Source organism: Psittacula echo, assembly GCF_963264785.1.
Source record: "Psittacula echo genome assembly, chromosome: 2".
Lineage (NCBI taxonomy): Eukaryota > Metazoa > Chordata > Aves > Psittaciformes > Psittacidae > Psittacula > Psittacula echo.
Window position 1 is genome coordinate 92,223,245 of NC_137737.1, and position 14,244 is coordinate 92,237,488.

Consider the following 14,244-nt stretch of genomic DNA (forward strand, 5'->3'; position numbering starts at 1 on the left):
ACTTTATGTCTAGATTTTCACATATGAAATTGCTGGACAGAACAAAAATCAGGCAAGTCTGCTTGCTATCTGGTCTATTCAAAAAAATATAGCAAACTAATTGTTCATGAAATCTTCCAAATCTTACTCTTTAAAAAAAAAAAAAAAAAAAAAAAAATGTGCAAAAAAAAATTACCAGAGGAAAATTACAGAGTCTGCAAAGACAAGCATTTTGTTCTGAAACAAATTTCTTAAAAATTAAGTTCTGATTTAGGTTCTTATTTCTTGAGCAGAAATCTTCCAGAGGGACCTCGACACACTTGTGAGGTGGGCTGATGCCAACCTGATGAAGTTTAACCATGCCAAGTGCAAGGTCCTACACCTGAGTTGGAGCAATCCCAGGCACAGCTACAGGTTGGGCAGAGAAGAGATTCAGAGCAGCCCTGCAGAGAAGGACCTGGGGGTGTTGGTCGATGAGAAAATGAACATGAGCCAGCTGCAGTGTGCGCTCACAGCCCAGAAAGCCAACTGTATCCTGGGCTGCATCAAAAGGAGCGTGACCAGCAGGTTAAAGGAGGTGATCCTGCCCCTCTACTCTGCTCTTGTGAGACCTCACTTGGGAGTATTGTGTGCAGTTCTGGTGTCCTCAACATAAAAAGGACATGGAACTGTTGGAACAAGTCCAGAGGAGGGCCACGAGGATGATCAGGGGACTGGAGCACCTCCCGTATGAAGATAGGCTGAGAAAGTTGGGTCTGTTCAGCCTGGAGAAGAGAAGGCTGCGTGGAGACCTCATAGCAGCCTTCCAGTATCTGAAGGAGGCCTATAAGGATGCTGGGGAGGGACCCTTCATTAAGGACTGTAGTGACAGGACAAGGAGTAACGGGTTCAAACTTAAACAGGGGAAGTTTAGATTAGATATAACGAGGAAGTTCTTCAAGGATGCTGAGGCACTGGAACGGGTTGCCCAGGGCAGTTGTGAATCCTCCATCCCTGGTGGTGTTCAAGGCCAGGCTGGACAGAGCCTTGGGTGACATGGTTTAATGTGAGGTGTCCCTGTCCCAACCCCCAGGGAGGTTGGAACTTGATGATCTTAAGGTCTTTTCCAATTCTAACTATTCTGTGATTCTATGATTCTAAGTAAATTTCTTAATCTTTTGAAACAAAGAACCTCATGTATAAGCATGAGAGTGACCACATTTTTGTGGATGGCCTCAGTCTTACTCAGTGCATAAGAATGCCCACTTAATAAGCCAATATTGTATTCAATTCTCTTTATCTAGACCTTGTTTATTATACAACACTCAAGTCCTTTTCAGATGACAGATTAATCTTTTTTTATATCAGGGTACCACACTCCTGTAATTGAGTGCTTTAAATAGTAACATATACCATAGTCTTTGCTTTTATCATAGAAGCAAACTTTCTATTTAAAAGATGGGAAAAGAAGAACAAAGATTCAAGCAAGACACCCACTTGGCTACCTTATTTTGGAGGATGGAATATTATCCAACACTCCCTATTGCTAGATCAAAATGCCCAGCAGCTCATTTGTGATAGGAATGCTCAGTGTTTCCACTTCAGGCTCCAGATGTAACGTACGGTAACAGCCAACTATTGGCCTCCTGTGGAAAGCTGTGCCCATTTTTCCTGGATCAAAGTCACGTGTGAAGAAAACAATGTAGGCAACATTTGACTGTCTTACATATAAGACTACCCCTTCCTCTCCAACAGTCTCCCATCTTGTTTAACTTTCACAACAACAGGCCTTGCAATAAATGTGAGTCCACTCAGGCCTGTAAGCCTGTGCAGCCATCAAAAGCAGCCGTTCCGTCCCCTCCTCCTTCCCCAGCTGCACCTTCCTACTCCCTCCCCTTCTTCCAAACAGGCTACTGTTCTCTGGGATATTCAAACCACAACACTGATCAAACCCTTTTTTTTTTACTTAAATAGTACAAGCCTAGTGACAGGTAAGGACCACACAACCAAGCATCCCTCATCACACATAGCCACTTTGCCATGCATCTCTGAGGCAGCTCTGTCCAGCACCACCAATGAAGTGGGCTCCACTATGAAGACCCAAGATTTGCTGTCAAGAGATTAACCGTATGCATACACAAGAGGGCCCTATGAAAAGAGCAGACATCACCTTAACCCTTTGAAATAATGGGCATTTCCTGGTATGCACATCTTTAGCACTGTCCTACCATACATATCATATTCATTTCCCCAGGGTTGTGTTTCTATATGCAGAACATTAAAACCCTTTCAAGTGACATTTCATTACACCAGCACTGCTCAGAAGCATAATTGCACATCTATGGTGCATACTCCTGACACAAGCTAAATGAGCAACTGAAGTCATATTGTGACCAAAACCAGCGATTACAGAGGATGAGACATAGACTTGTTGAAAGAAAGTGTTCAGGCTTCTCAGGTTTCATTACAAATGGGGCAGGAGAAGACCACAGAGGGCAGATTCTTCTGCTAATTTTCTTTTCTCTCTGAATTTCAACACTTCTGACTCCTTTCAGTCTCCTTTCTTTGGAACATCATTATCTCCTAATTTCTGTCTCATTTTTCATGCTTCTGCTCCTTCATCCCATTTCAGGTGCCTTCATCCTCTCTCTCCCCACCTTCTCACAACTGCATGCCCCATGCTCACATGAATTGCTATGCTTTCTGTTTTCCCTCTGAAGACAAGCAAGCTCCCTGCTACAATATTCTCGCTCAGCAGCTCAAGTGCTCTTTGCAATGCTCCCATGGGTTTCACAGCCTTAAACCCAGCTGCTCAGACAGTTCTATTTTCCTCCACCTACATACCTACAACTTCATACTCTTTCTTCTCTCCACATTTCCTACCAAAAGCAATTTCTAACACTACTTTTCTGTGGCTCTGGTATTAAAAGCACAAAGTTTCTTACACAGTCCCCAGATCAAGTATCCACTTCAGAAATCCAAGCTAAGTACAAAATATCATTTTAAATTGTTAAAGTCTTCTTCAGTTGTTAAAATGCCAAAAGCAAAAAATTTTTGGTTTTCCTCAAGAAGAATCTATATTTACTCAGCTTTGGCTTTATCAAACACCTGAATTATTTTTCAGCCTATACACCATAAAGTTACCACACAGCTCACACCACACAATCTTCAATCTATATTGCACATAAACAGTTTTGAGATGTAAATTGAGGCAAGCTAAGCATGTCACATGGCTGCTTTAGAATCTTGACGTTCATTCCAATACAGTCCATAAGGCAGTGTACTGTAATACTACATGGTAAGTGCTTTACAGCACACTATTCTTACTGCTCTCCACCATAGGAAGAGGGCAAATCAATGTGAACACTGTTCAGCTAAACTGGGCATTAGAAGAAAATTCTCCTTAACCCTGTCAACCATTACAGCAAGTAGTTAAGGTATTCTCAACTACCACGAGATAAAAAAGACAAACAACATCCACTTTCCACACTAGCCTATTCTCTTGCAGTGACATAAGCTCTTAAGAATCTTATTTTATTTTCTACTAAAAAGAAACATTTCCAAGAGGTTTTCTTATTTGTACCAGAAAAGAAATTTTCATTTAGTTCATCTAACAATCCTTATTCTCAACTGTTAAAAGCCTTGCATCAACCACCACGTAACCACATTCACTTCCATTTACAGTCTACCTTGAAATGTATTTCACCTTATGTTGGATAGGTCAAAAATTAATATTTAAAGAAGTCATAACTAGCACCTATTACATTCTGCCTATGCCACAACAACTTCCTGCAGTATTTAGAGAATTTAGATTAGTCAAGTTTCATTTCTAGTCAGCTACATTATTTTGAAAAGAAAGAACCCATTCATTATTTTTAATGTCAAGTACTGCCTAGAAGCTGGGGTGATCAAGACCCACTGTCTTAAGTACTGTATAAACCTAAGTTGAAGACTGTCAGCTCTTTGAAGTAAAGGAGTAAATATGCAAATAATCCTTTTCAGTTTGTTAACTTCTACAAGGTAAGTGGTACAAAGTGACATTTTAAGAAGACAGTGCAACATCCCCCTGTAGCACATGCCCTTGTCTCTCTCCTCTGCAAGAGCTTTGACCCCACTTTCTGGCAATGACAACCTCAAACTTAAGCACCACCTAAGCTTTCGCAAATTCAGTCTCGCTTCAGACACAACATCCGCTGCCCCTCGTGTGCTGTTTGAAGTGATTCTTTCCTAATTTAGCCAGTAACAGTCATCTACCACCAAACAGCTTGTGTCCTTTGGTCCCCCTATGCCTCTGAGCTTGAACTGCTACGCGTTCTTTTAATTTCCACACTAATTTTATACACCACTAATCTATTTGCTCTTTTGCTAACTGTCCTTTTTTGTTCCTAGAATTTATTTACTCACCTGATACTCTTGTTCAGTGCATGCAAGATTTTGTTTAGCTAGAATAAACAGAACAGCCTCTTCTTTCCTCAGGTCCTGACTTTTGCAGAGCATCCTAGTTGTACTTTCCTTTGCCTGCCTGACTGGAACTGCCATCTTTCGTCTGTGAGTAGCCAGGATCCGTATGTGACATTCCCTGGAAGAGGCCTCAATGCCAAGACTAACACTGTTAATACTTCCTTGACATTGGCTGAAGACTCCCATCTGGTGCTTAATAGTGCTCCTCTTTTAGGAACAATAACACATAAGCAGCTCAGCCTGCAAACTACAAGTGTTCTCCCTCCTCTGTTCCTGCAACTGAAAATAGAGCTCTAAAAAAACCCACTACATCATCTTATGAAAGCTATTGAGTTTACACTACTGATTTCCCTCACTGCAATTACTCTTTATTCAAGATAACCTACCTGCTGCCTCATATTCCTGTATTTTTTTTTATTATTAGGGCTCAAAAGCTGCATTTTTAATTTACTGGAAGAGATTCAATAGCAACACGTTAATGAAATTTGACAGTCAAGAACCCTATTAATATCCCTGTATTCTTTTAACATCTCCTTTTCAGCAACCTCTTGAGCCAGCTCCCTGCTATTCCCATAACTCTTTCAGATTCCATACACTCTAGTGCAGTATTTTCCTATATAAAGGTCATACAAAATATTTATCCAAGCTCACAGAGCTCTGACCCACTGCATTTCCCCTGCGTCAAAAATGATTTAAAACAACATATACATGAGGTTAGTCATTCCAGTTCTAACTTCAGAAAAATTTCCCTTCCACTAAGTCTTTCCTTCAGCATTTATTATGAAGTCAGGTCCCATGAAAGGCTAAGACTAACAAGCCTGCTGTAGGTCAGATCACTTTCTCACTGTCCCCAAAGGCATCATCAAATTTCAATACTGCCTTTCTGTTTTGCAGTCAGAGTATACTAATCTCTACTTCAATATAAAACGAAATATTTGTTGCCAGCCTGAAACTTCATACAGCAGTTCTATCGACATGCAAGGACACAGATCTTGTGTTATCAAACAATATCCTTCAGGGAAATTTAGTGACAGAGATCCAACAATTCTGCATCATTGAATTTTACTACAAGTGGCTTAAAATTATAAAACTCACACCCACAAGCAAAAAGAACCTGTAAGACACATATCTCTGCTCATAATTTGAAACATACCAACAGTAACTGTTGGTTTTAATTGCAACAATCATGTTCCTTCTCAAATACTGGAAGGAGGAACTTAACTGAGAAGGTGGAGAAGGAAAAGCATTCCTTATGATTTACATTTTAGGTGTGCAACTCTTCTCATTATTACTGCCTAATCATTTTATTTCTTGAAGGAAACCCTACTACCAAAAACCAACTTGTTAAAAAAGCAATAATCACAGGTACTAAGACAGAAGCATAACTCAAAGATGATGCAATACAGTATGGAGCGAAATCAGATCTATAAATCAATGTCTTGATTTGAGAAAAAGTTTCTCTACAGTAACACAGAAAGAATTCACACTAGTGGGGAAAATCTGATCAGGGCAAGACTATTTTTCCTTCAATACGTGCCTAGTTGATTTCCAAACTGACCACAGACCTGAGTTGCTCTTTGCTAACAGACATAAAACTGAATGATGTTGGCAATTAAAATAAAAAACACACGCTCAGTCAGGCACAGATTTTTCACTATGCTGAATTTTTCTGTTAAAGCAAGCAGAACTCAGATACAAATTTTCTGCAGATGGTTTCAAACCCTTTTGAGAAGTGGACCTTGCAACACAACCAGTGTGGCAAAGCCTGTCCTTAGGCAGTCAGCAAGGTGAGGTAATCAGGAAGGGCCACCCTAGAAGATAAGTGCAGGCTTTCTCTGTAGTCAGTCCTGAGAAGAAAGCTCAGTACTTGAAGAACATAAATCTTCTGGTAAATCTCTTCCTTGCATTAGCCCATAACATAGTGCAGTAGCAATGCTCCCTGCGTCTTTTCAACTGAGCAATATAATGGGTCCTTCAGTACCCCTATGACAGTTCAGCATTATAGCTGCAGTAAAGGAGGCCTTTCCAATTCCTGGATGAAAGAGGTAACCAGCAGGAATACCTACTGAAGGCAGCTGGGTCTGGAGTTTCAACGTGGTTCACATTTATCCTATTGCATTCACTCCTTAAAGGATGAAATGAGAAACAAAGTTCACTTCTACAATGCTGGACTTCAGGCCAAACACCAAACCTAAAGCTGTGCTAACACTTGTTTACAAGGAAGAATTATACTACTATGCATGGATTTCAAACAGTTTAAAAGTCCAAATTTTTCAAAGATCTTTGTGTAGGGGGAAGGCAATTATGCTAGCTTAGTGACAGAGAAGGCAATCCTCTAGAGCATTCTGAATACAAACAATGGGAATTGTATACTGATATGGTGCCCTTCCTCTTAAATACCTACTTTCCTTGTACTCCAGTCCCCAATGTTAGCTACTTCATATACGTACACACACAAAGACATATATAAATATACATACATGCATAGTAGATAAAATATATACTAAAATGTGAGCCTAATTCTGTGTATGTTAGACAAAAAAAAAATAAAACCTGTTTATCTACCAATTTCTATTTCAATAAATATCCAACAGATAAAGTTAAAAATTAAATTAATCAGCAGACAGAAATGTAGTAACACTTAGGAAAATACAATTTTCAGGTGACGTTTTTTATCTCCTACAATAAAGTACCACATAATATAAGAGATCCAACAATGCAGCTTTCTCAGCAAAATGCTTCTTGTCAAATAGGGTAAATTGCTAAAACAAGTATCAAATCACAAATTCATATCATTATACTTGAATTCATTCACAGTTTTCCTGCATGGTCAGATAATTCTACTGAAAATTGACTGAGGAGTGAAAGTATTTCCTTTGTTTTCATTTAAAATTAACTAATAATTTTAAGCAATAAAGGTTATAAATCATAATATTTATAGGATAAAATACAGTAAAAATGTAGAGTACAAACCTCCATTAATCCTTTTTCCCTCCCCCCTCCCAAACTACACTGAAGTACAAAAGACTGAACAGAACTGTCCTACTAAGCCATGACATCTTCACTATTCACAACATCTTTACATTTCAGAAAACATGTACTGACATCAGTACAAGGCCTCCTCATTTTAACACTACCAGTGCTCTGATGAGAGGAGAAGCACATCCAAATTTGGGAGTTCCCTTTAAACATGAATTACTTATTCATAGCTGATAATGATCACCAGATCTGTTCATTCATGGTTTCCATATCACACAAAAGACCTTTTCGCAGATACAATCTGCAAGCAATATTTTGTGATGTTTCAGCTGGTTGACTTTAAAGAAAATTAAAGTAGCACTTCATAAATCCATTTCAGAACCAGTAATTCTGCAATTTGTAATGGCAACACTTCATCTTCACCATCTTTTGGAAATCTCATGCCACAGGGTCCCACATTTGATATTCAGCTTTCAAGCAAACTTCTATGCATTTTTTAAAAAAGTGGTTTTCCAAACTTACGTTAACTTTGAAGCTTTGTACTGAGCCATCCAAAAAGTGGACGTTACAGATTATCTCCGACCGGGTTTTCTCTTTTGGTAGTTCTGATGCTCGTATGTTATTTATCCTCCCACCTAAGGCCCGTAAACGGGAGTTCATAACTATTGCCGAATAACCTGTAAAACAGAAATTATGTTTAGTAGCAGTTCTTATCATTCACTATTTTACATCTACAGTTTTGCAGAGAAATCCACATCATGCAGACCTTATTATACCCCATATACCTAAAATAACAAATGCTTGTTATAAAAAAGAATAAGTTGTAAAATTAGCATGCTGTATACCAGAACATGAATGCATATCTAAAGGCACTTCCATGTTCCAAACGTGAACATTCTAAAGGGAATCAGAGGTAACCTCTGAAATCTATGCTTATGTCAGGCATTTGACATTGCTTTAGTTTAAATCCGTAAAAAAAAAAAAAAAAAACACCCAAAAACCTACTATTAACCAGAAAGACAGTGTCAACACAAGTTTTTATCCCCTGTAGCTAGTAAATCTTTCACCCATTTACAGATTTCCTACATACTTCTGTATTTATCATACAAGTTTCACTAAAATAAAACAACTTTGTTTACTCTTAACTTACAAAACAGCTTGGTGTTAATACAGATCACATCCTATCAAACAACATTTTGTTTCAGGAAAATATATATATACACAAACACCATGTGCAAAGCAACCAGAATTAACATTAAAACATGTCAGTATTTTATAGTCTGGCATACATAAATTTATGAAGCCAGAAACTTAAATCCAGAAGGAACATTCACACACATACACACACAAAAAAAAAAGTTTTGGGTTTTTTTTCCTGCTTTGGAGAAAATTTTCATGACCACCAAACAGCCATATTTACGGATGTAAAAGAAAATAAAATGAATCCCAAAGAGAAAAAAAAAAGCTAGTCATTGAAATCAGAGAGTAATTAAATACAGTCAAGCCAGTAAACATTTCAAGCTTCTCTTCACTGGATCAGTTTACCCATTAACATCAGAGAATATAAAGCCAGTTGGCAAGCAAAACAGAGGATAGTTTTCCAGGTTAATTACCATACCAATTATCACATTATACCTCACTTACTAGAGGCTAACTACAAAGAGACTTGCATAATATGAGTGTTTCCTAGACTGCTGGCCAACCTAGACAGGGCCAACATCAGGACTATTTTGCAATCTCCCCTTATTTGTGTATCTGCCCTAAAACGTAGGCTGGCTTTCTTTTAAGCAGATAAAGATGCTGAACAATTTAGAATAAAACAAATTCTGAAACAAATTTACGCACACCCCACCACAAAAAGCAAATGTGAAATGCATGAAAAAAATACGCAAAATTGCACAGAGCACCAAGGGTAACAAAGGAGTGCAGTGATGCATCCTCGCATAACAATGTGCAATTGTTAAACTCCCTTCTCACAAAAAACTCAGAAGTCAGGCACGCAAAAGAATTCAGCTAATGCTCCCTCATACTTTTCTTTAACAGCCAATTGACAGTTTGCTATCGTGTATTTTCTAAAACAAACACTCTAAGTTGCCAAGATTGATTTATTTAGTCAGCATTTCTTCTGAAGAAATCAGCAGTATTTTCCTATTGTTTTCCAAAGGTGTGGGTTTTGTTTGTTTGCTTGCTTTGGCATTTTTTGTTTTCTTCTGTTTTTAAAGGAGGGAAAAAAGGTGAATTCTTTGGGTGAATTCTGAACAGTATTTCCATATAAACCATTATATATTCCTATTGCTTTGAAACTATTCTTGATATAAGGTCTGCAGTTTGTCATGTTATTGGGTTTTTTTTATTAATCCAGAAAATGGGCTTTCTTATTCAGCAATGATTGTCGGTAAGTAAAATATGAAGTCATCTAATGACAAGGGACATACAGAAGGTGAAGACATTACAACTGTACACAATGCCTTCAATTGCACATTCTCTAATTTTCTAGCAGCTAAGTTTTAAACTATTTAATCAGCACTGTGTTCACCTTTTACCAAAGGTGACGACACAAGTGACTGCACAAGTCTGCACAGTCTTTTTGCCCCTTTCCATGCCCCAAAACAAACAGAAACTCCCCAAAACTTTTCACTTGCAGAAATAGCTCTCTACCAACTAGTCCACTGATGAGCAAAAGGAAAAAAAATTATTCTTCATTGAGGAGAAAATTATTCTTCAGTCATTAGATGAGAAAATGGTTTTGGTAGCTACATTAAAACCTTTGTCAGCCTGGCCTTTGGGGCTCAGTCCATATTGCAATGCCTAACGTTCCTGGACCTTACAGACTTTGCTCTTTGGAAAGCACTGTTTGACCACTCTGCTCATACTCCCCAACCCTTCACACTTGCCGCCCCCAGTGCTTCCAATCTGATACTTCCACCATTCCCTTTTTCTACGCATATTCTACTTCTCCCATCTTAGCTGGGTTGCAGCAGAGAGCAACAACCACAAGGCATCTCCAACATTCAGCTCCTGATCTGCCTGGAAAAAGCAAGAAAATCTCACTTAGCCCCACAACTCTTAGTGCAGAGTGTGCTTCAGGATAAGCCATACTTGGAGACCCTGTGGAAATTTTGATATCTAATCCTAACCAAACTCCAGCAGAGCATTATTTTGCCACTCACTTGTTCAAGCTTCAAATATAAAAGCTGATAAAAGAGCACCAATAACATCAATATATATGCGCGCTTTCTACCTGGTGAAAAACCAAAACTAGCCAAAACCTGCCAAAACCAAACAAAAACCAAAACCATAAAAAGCTCCCAACTCTTACTGCTGTGAAAAAAAAAAAAATAAAGCTGAATAAACAAATTGATGATTTCTATTTAACTGCTTGTGATTAGTAGCACAAGTAATTACAGGACCATTTCATGCCAAGGTCCCTCTCAGTAGAAAGCCTAGCATGTCACCTGGATAACCTAGCCCACACTTGAGGCAGACTTGGTAGGCTAGGTTTAATGTTCAGATTAGGTTTAATGTTCTTTATAACTTAACCCCCTAAAATGTCTTCTCCATTTATGTATCTATTTCTACATGAAATTCAACCATTGCCCCTGATAGTCTCTAAACCTAAGCCCAGGTCTCCATTAAATGCTGTCAACTATATACAAAAGACGACAGGAATTTCATCCTAAAGTTATCTGCAGCAAGGATGAAATTCTGTTTTGAAGTTTTTCACAAATAACAAGAATTATGAACGCTATCAAAGAGATCATACAATGTGCATTGTTATTGCTGAACTCCCATATGTCCTCCAGCAAATCAGACCTGGTGTTTTCTATGTCATAAAGCTGTTAACAGTCTGTCTACCAACATTCATAGAAACTACTCAAGAATTAACAGTAATACATACTTGAATGTTGCTGTTCATTATAAAATCAGAGATGCTTAAGTTTTAGATTAAGGTTACAGTTGTTTTTTATGCTTGTTCTTCACAGCTACTTTTGTTTAAACAGTTACTTTTGTTTTTATATCTTCAGGTTATATGCTGGATGCCTCAACTGAAACATTAACTTGGAAATTCATCAGGAGAAATTCAAACACGCTAGTGTGACCAATTCACATGGAGTTCACAAATGCAAATGTGGAATTCCTTGATTTTTACAACTTTATGTGAAATCAAACCAGTAACACATTGAAAGTTCACGGTTTGTGTTTACAGCATTCAAAGAGTCCCAGCTGAGGCTGTCCTTGACAGAGCCAGCTGACCATGGAAACTGTGCCAAGGTCAGGATAAACAGCTGAGTGTTTGGACACCACAGCCATGAGTCCACTGGAGCTCAAATGGCCTAGTCAAGCCTCAAGAAACTGCCACCAGCTGGGAATCTCGAGCAGGGAAAGCCAGGCTCTCTACTTCCCACCTTCATGGCCCTCAACATTACTCTGCAGACAGTAAGCTCCTAAAGGAGCTATTTTACAGGTGTCACATAACAGGCACCAGGCTAACATGCCATATTCTCAGTAAGTCTGTAAGGAAACAACTTTGTGAATCCCTAGTCTGAAGAGCAAGGGAAGGAGAACAGAAGAGGTGAGTAGCTCAGTTATTAACACCTGCTCTACTACTTTTCTTCCATATATGACCTGTGTTTAAAATTGTATTTTAAATAGACCCAGACTACTGAAATGGCTTATCAACCCAGTGCAATATAAACGGGTACGTGGAATCACAAAAAGCAACCTGCAATGGCAACTGCTTTTGGGACAGGTGAAGGGTCACTGAGATCTCAGGCAAGATCAGATGCCAGCTCTAAACACCAGCAATCAGCCTCTAGTCATGAGCAACCAGGACCAGCCATCACATGCAAATCACAGCTCCCACTTCGTAGCCTTGGGCAGGAGGGTAGTTCACAAAACAAACCAACAAAATACTCAGAGACATATTTGAACATTATCAATAAATGAGTAGCTTAATTATTATCCCCCTTTCCCTAAAATAAACATCTCAAATCCAGAAAGTTGAGAGTTATATTTTAATTTAAAAAACAAATTTTAATTTAAAATCCACCCCCAAAACAGTTATTTTCACCCTTGGGTATAAAACAAAGATGTGGAACTCTATCCTGTAATCAAACCATGCAACAGGCTTACAGGAGCAACAAATACAACTACAAAAAGAAGTTAATGTTTTCCAAGTACATTAAACACATTTCTGGACAAGTTTGGTTATGCATGCCTTCTCCTACAGTAACGCTGCAGTCAAGCAGAACAAAAATAACTTGTTTTCCTCATCTTTTGTATTGCAGACTGACTTTTAAAAGGACTTTTTCCATACCAACATTTAACTTCTTTCCAACTCACTTATGAATAGTTAGTAAAAGAAACCTATGACCTGATTTTCAGAATAACTATCATTAATGTGCTTGTTACCAAAGAATTAAACTAACAGCAGGTTTGCTTAATATATACTCAAGGACCTTCTACATATAATCACACCATATGTAACTGTGAATAGGGTTTTTTTTTGTTTGTTGGGTTTTGTTTGGGGGTTTCGGGGGGGGGTTTTTTGTTTCTTTTTGTTGTTTTTGGTTTGGGCTTGTTTGGGTTTTGTTGCTTGTTTTTTACTTACTATGAATTATTCATTACCACAATTTCATTGGGTAAATGAGGAAATTTCCACTCATGCAAGTAGATGTACTCCTGCTTTTTCTAGACGGGACTACTGCACTCCAAGTGTTCTCAGAGTTTCTTTAGTCACGACTGAAAATGTACAGTTACATGTCAGTCTCTTGAAAATTGTAAACGTTACAGAATCTGTGGGAATGTCATTTATGAAAGGATAGTGCTTCTAACCCACTTTCATTGCCAAAGGGAAAAAACTAGCACAATTCTTTACTGTTAGGGTGGTGAGGCACTGGAATGGGTTGCCCAGGGAAGCTGTGAATGCTCCATCTCTGGCGGTGTTCAAGGCCAAGTTGGATGAGGCCTTGGGTGGCATGGTTTAGTGTGGGGTGTCCCTGCCCATGGCAGGGGGGTTGGAACTAGATGATCTCAAGGTCCTTTCCAACCCTAACTATTCTATGATCCTATGATTAAAGACACAGGCAAGTCTTGTTTGTCCTTTCAATAATAGTTACATTTTATGGTTACCTACCGATTTCTTTCAAAGATATGAAATAAAGTAAATGAGAATAAAAAGAAGTATAAAAAATTAAAGGTGGTTTTGTATCAACATAGAGCCTTAAGACAACCAATACAAATGCTCTTAAGCATGCATCAGCTTTGCTGTACTAATCTATATTCTGATTCTTCTTCCCATGTAGTTAAGAATTTTTAAAATACTTCAAAGCCATATATGTTATCAATGCATCCTAATGAGGGTTAAGTTATCCAGACAGATTTTCTGAATAGAAGACTTGAAGTTTAACTCAACACCTATGAAAAACAATTTCTGTTTTCACCTTCTGCAGAGGAAACACTTTACATTCCCAATGAGAAACTAGATGTCACCCATGAATATAAAATTCTATTCTAACTTTTTGCAGGAAAATCCTTGAGGTATTTAACCACAATGCAGTATTTACACATTTCCATACAAATTACAAGGCATTACTAAAGCAACAACTAAAGTAAACTTCATTCTGAGCAATGTGTGCAGGTTACCACTTGCTCCTTACCTATAGTTATTTCCCACAAACTTTTCCTGACATATTGATCATAAATTATATATATAAAGTAAATTAGGAAGCTAGAAGTATCACATGATGAAATTTTGCATCATTTAAAAAAAAAAATCAATTAAAATTTAAACATAGAACAAGCATGAAAGCCTTAGATGATCAAGCATTACAGCTTAAAGGTGTA

General features: G+C 38.1%; 1 protein-coding gene across 3 annotated transcripts in view; it reads right to left on the reverse strand.

Moving 5' to 3' along the window:
• The window catches only part of PTPN3 (protein tyrosine phosphatase non-receptor type 3), a gene marked incomplete at its 3' end in the record, with an annotated part of 150,928 nt that overhangs the window by 71,648 nt on the left and 65,036 nt on the right, over positions 1-14,244 (reverse strand). For 2 of the 3 annotated variants that reach the window (XM_080610824.1, XM_080610823.1), the window contains exon 2: positions 7,921-8,075. In XM_080610824.1, coding sequence (XP_080466950.1) covers positions 7,921-8,075 — 155 coding nt within the window. Of the gene's footprint in view, positions 1-7,920; positions 9,246-14,244 lie in introns of those variants that run through there. The other variant, XM_080610825.1, reaches the window with a different exon arrangement.